Raw genomic sequence first — 5,000 nt, 5'->3', positions numbered from 1 at the left:
CCCCTCTCCCCCTTCTCCCTCCTCCCTCCTCCACCCCTTTTTCCCCCCCCCCCCCCCCTCTCTCCCCCCTTTCCCTCCCTCAACTTCTCCTCCTTTCTTCTCCTCCCTCCCACCCTTGTCCTCAACCCCTTTTCCTGTCAACCCCCCCCCCCAAACCCCCCCTCCCCCCCCCTTCATACCCTTTTACCCGCGTTTTCTCCCCAAATTATCCCTTTTTCTTTATGTAAAACCCCCCCCCCTTCCCCCTTTTTTAGGTTTCCTTACCCCATTTATCCTTTTTTTCCCCAAATGTATTTTATTGATATTATCCCCCCCCCCCCTTTAAATTAATTCATCACTTGTCCTGCCGTTATTCCCCCCTTTAAAATCCCCCCCCCTTTAAACCATAAACCCCAAAATAAAACTAAAAGAAAGTATTTTACCCGTTTTTTCCTCCCTTTTTTATTCCTTCCAATAAAAACCCGATTCCCCTTTTTTATTTAACCCTTTTCCCCTTTTTTACCCCAGTTTGTTCCATTAAACTTTCCTTCCCCAAAAAAAGAAAAAAGTGGGAATAGAGATTTAGGAATATTTAGAAATAACCCCCCCCCGTCCCCCCCCCCCCTTCCCCCCCCCGCCCCCCCCTTTTTCCCCCCCCCCCGCCTTTTCCCCCTTCCCACCATCCCTTTTCCCCCAAGCCCCCCCTATCCCCAAGCCCCAACTTCCCCCTTTGTTTCTTCCCCCCCCCCACCTCCGCTTCCCCATAACTCCCCCCCAATCTCATTTCTCCACTCATCTCCCCTCTCTTCCCTCCCTCTCATTCCTCTCTCTTCTCTCTCTCTCTCTCTCTCCCTCTCCTCTCTCTCTCTCTCCTCTCTCTCCCTCTCTCTCTCTCTCTCTCTCCCCCTCTCTCTCTCTCCCTCTCTCTCCCTCTCTCTCTCTCTCTCTCTCTCTCTCTCTCTCTCTCTCTCTCTCTCTCTCTCTCTCTCTCTCTCTCTCTCTCTCTCTCTACCCCGAACTTCCTAATTAGTTATCCTTAAGGAAGAACGTATGATATGCAGTAGCCGTGAGACTAGACTTTTTTTATCTTCTGTCTCTCCTTCTCCTCTTCGTTCTCCTTTCGTGTCGAAGTATTTCCCTTTCTCTGCTCCTTTCCTTTCTCCTTCTTCCATCTCTTCCCTCATTCCTCTCTTTCTTTTCTCGTTCCTCTTCTTTTCCTTCTCTCTTCTCTCTCTCTTTCCCTCTTTGCAGTTTCTTTCTCTCTTTCCTCTCCTCTTTTTGTCCTTTCTTCTCTCTTCCTTTCCCTTCCCCTCTTTCCGTCCCCCAAACTCTATTCCTTTTTCACTCTGTTCTTCTTTATTTCTTCGTCTCTCACTCCCTTCTCGCTATCCCACCTCTTCTCTACCTCCCTCTCTCTTCTCTTCTCTTCTCTTCTCTTCTCTTCTCTTCTCTTCTCTTCTCTTCTCTTTTCTTCTTTTCTCTTCTCTTCTCTTCTTTCTCTCTCCCCTCCCTCCTCTTTCTCTTGCCCTCTTTCTCCCTTATCTCCCATCGTGAATTTACGTTTGGAAAATTTATTCTGTCCGAGTGAAATCTCACTCTAACTCTCTCTCTCTCTCTCTCTCTCTCTCTCTCTCTCTCTCTCTCTCTCTCTCTCTCTCTCTCTCTCTCTCTCTCTCTCTCTCTCTCTCTCTCCATCTATCTCTCTCTCTCTCTTTCTCTCTCTCGCTCTCTCGCTCTCTTTTCTCTTCCATTCCTCCCCCGCCCCCTGTCTCTCTCTCTCTCTCTCTCTCTCTCTCTCTCTCTCTCTCTCTCTCTCTCTCTCTCTCTCTCTCTCTCTCTCTCTCTCTCTCTCTCTCTCTCTCTCTCTCTCTCTCTCTCTCTCTCTCTCTCTCTCGCTCTCTCGCTCTCTCTCTCTCGCCTTCCCTTCCCCCTCCCTCCAACCCTACCACCCACCCACCCTAAGGGTAAACGATAAAGCATAAACTCTCCCTTTGATGTTAAATGCGTTTTAGGGTACCAACTGAATTAATACCCATGATTAACAAGCCGGGAAGTCTCAAAGGCGGGTTAGGCACAGGCAGCCATCCTAACGGCCAGCATTGGGGGACGAGGAAGCTGAAGTCACTCGCCTGTTAAAAGACGTTCCTTGCTTCGTACTGTACCAGTGCTCATGGCTGCTGCTTCGGCCTTCCAGCTTGGTTGGGTTCGTTTGGCTGTGGTTAGGGGGGGGGGGGGAGGGAGGGAGAGGCAATTACGGGATTTTGTTAATATTGTTATGATGATGATGATGAATATTATTGTTATTATTCGTGTTATTATTATTATTATTATTATTTTAGTTGCTGTTATTATTATCATTATTGTTATTATTATTATTATTATTACTATTATCTTTATTGTTATTATTCTTGTTATTATTATTATTATTATTATTATCATTATTTATAATAATAATATTATTATTATTATCATCATTATTATTATAACTATTATTGTAATTAATAGTAATAATAATAATAATAATAATATTATTATTATTATTATTATTATTATAATTATTATTATTATTGATATTATTATTATCATTGCTGTTGTTATTAATATTATATGGGTTTACATGCATAATTAATATCTAAACCTCTCTCTCTCTCTCTCTCTCTCTCTCTCTCTCTCTCTCTCTCTCTCTCTCTCTCTCTCTCTCTCTCTTCCTCTCTCTCTCTCTCTCTCTCTACCTCTCTCTCTCTCTCTCTCTCTCTCTCTCTCTCCTCTCTCTCTCTCTCTCTCTACCTCTCTACCTCTCTCTCTCTCTCTCTCTCTCTCATCTCTCTCTCTCTCATCTCTCACTCTCTCTCTCTCTCTCCTCTCTCTCTATCTCTCTCTCCTCTCTCTCTCTCCTCTCTCTCTCTCTCTTCTCTCTCTCTCTCCCTCTCACTCTCCTCTCTCTCTCCTCTCACTCTCTCTCTCTACTCTCTCTAACCTCTCTCTCTCTCTCTCTCTCCTCTCTCTACCTCTCTCCCTCTCTCTCTCTCTCTCTCCTCTCACCTCCTCCTCTCTCTCTCTCTACCTCTCTCTACCTCCTCCTCTCTCTCTCTCTCTCTCCTCTCTCTCACCTCTCTCTCATCCTCTCTCTCTCTCTCTCATCTCTCCTCTCTCTCTCTCTCTCCTCTCTACCTCTCTCTCTCTCTCTCTCTCTCTCCCTCTCTCTACCTCTCTCTCCTACCTCTCTCTCTCTCTCTTCTCTCTCTCTCTCTCTCTCTCTCCCTCTCTCTCTCCTTCTCTCTCTCTCTCTCTCTCTCTCTCTCTCTCCTCTGCTACCTCTCTCTCTCTCTCTCTCTCTCTCTCTCTCTCTCTCTCTACCTCTCTACCTCTCTCTCTCTCTCTCTCTCTCTCTCTCTCTCTCTCTACCTCTCTACCTCTCTCTCTCTCTCTCTACCTCTCTACCTCTCTCTCTCTCTCTCTCTCTCTCTCTTCTCTCTCTCTCTCTCTCTCTACCTCTCTCTTTCCCTCAACCATCCCCCAATCTCCCTCTCCCCCATATTCCTCCCTCCCTCCCCCATCTCCCCCCCATTTCCCTCTCCCTCCCGCCCTCCCTCCCCCCCTCCATTCCCTCTCCCTCCCTCCCCCCATCTCCACCCCCATTTCCCTCTCCCTCCCTTCCTCCCTCCCTCCCTCCATTTCCCTCTCCCTCCCTCCCCCCATCTCCCCCCATTTCCCTCTCCCTCCCTCCCTCCCTCCCTCCCTCCATTTCCCTCTCCCTCCCTCCCCCCATTTCCCTCTCCCTCCCTCCCTCCCTCCCTCCCCTCATCTCCCTCTCTCAGCCATGAATCTCCTTCAACACAATATCTCCAATTCCTTCAGTCTGATATGTTTTTCAAGCGTGAAGGAAAACCCGGTGCTTGCTTGGATAAATGGACGGGCATATGGGAGCAGGGGACCGAAAGCAGAGCCTGATGGATAGGCCGGGTTTCTGTGCGGTCCCGAGATGGATTTTGAAAGGGAGAGAAAGACAGAAGAAAAAAGTGTGGGTAGGATTTTTTTTTCTTTTTCTGCGGAGGTGGAGGTGGTTGGGTTGATTGTGTTTGTTTGTTTGTGTGTGTGGGGGGTGGGAGTTGTTTGTTTGTTTGTTTGTTTGTGCGTGTGTGTGTGCTTGTGTTTGTGTGTGTGTTTGTGCTTGTGTTTGTGTGTGTTTGTGCTTGTGTTTGTGTCTGTGTGTTTGTGCGTGTATGTGTCTGTGTGTGTGAGTGTGTACATGTATATAAGTACAAGAAATGCACACACACCTTCTTATACATAAACATCCACACAGATACTAAAACATAAAAACAAAAAAACAGAAACAAAACTTCACCTCTACCCTCCCTTCCCTCCTTCACAAGCAAACTAAAACCCTTTACACATTTACAACCCACAGACCCCCCACAGCCAAAGGGACTTTTCCACACGTCCTTTTAGCACGTCACAGTCTATCGAACTTCATCGTCAACACAGGCACAGAGAAGCGGTTTTCTACTTACGCATGTACTTAACTCTTTACTTGCCTCCCTTACCTACCTACGTATGTACAATCTTTATCTCATGTTATGTACCTACTTACTTACTTACCTACCCACCTACTCTCCCACTTACTTACCTATCTACCTACCCATTTACCTACCTTATTATTTACCTTCCTACCTACCTATCTACCTACTTACCTTCCCATCTACCTACCTACCCATTTAGTTACCTACCTACAAACCCATTTACCTACCTACCTACCAATTTACCTCCCTACTTACCCATCCTTTTGCCTTCCTACCTACCCATTTACCTACCTTATTATTTACCTACCTACCTACCTATTTACTTTCCCATTTACCCACCTACCTACCTACCCATTTACCCTTCTACCTACCTACCCATTTACCTCCCTACCTACCTAACCATTTACCCACCTACCTACCTAACCATTTACCCCCCTCCCTACCTACTTACCTATCTACTTACCTACCTACTTACCCACTTACCTACCTACCTCCCCC

General features: G+C 46.6%; 1 protein-coding gene across 1 annotated transcript in view; it reads left to right on the top strand.

The window, feature by feature from the left end:
- Window positions 1–5,000, top strand: part of LOC125031337 — a 41,851-nt gene that overhangs the window by 10,341 nt on the left and 26,510 nt on the right. Inside the window, exons 2-3 of the mRNA XM_047622043.1 lie at window positions 1,992–2,045; window positions 4,391–4,497. Coding sequence (XP_047477999.1) covers window positions 1,992–2,045; window positions 4,391–4,497 — 161 coding nt within the window. The remainder of the gene's footprint in view (window positions 1–1,991; window positions 2,046–4,390; window positions 4,498–5,000) is intronic.

Source organism: Penaeus chinensis, chromosome 12 (assembly GCF_019202785.1).
Source record: "Penaeus chinensis breed Huanghai No. 1 chromosome 12, ASM1920278v2, whole genome shotgun sequence".
Lineage (NCBI taxonomy): Eukaryota > Metazoa > Arthropoda > Malacostraca > Decapoda > Penaeidae > Penaeus > Penaeus chinensis.
The sequence above is the reverse complement of the archived record's forward strand: the minus strand, read 5'-3'. Positions and strand labels throughout refer to the sequence as shown.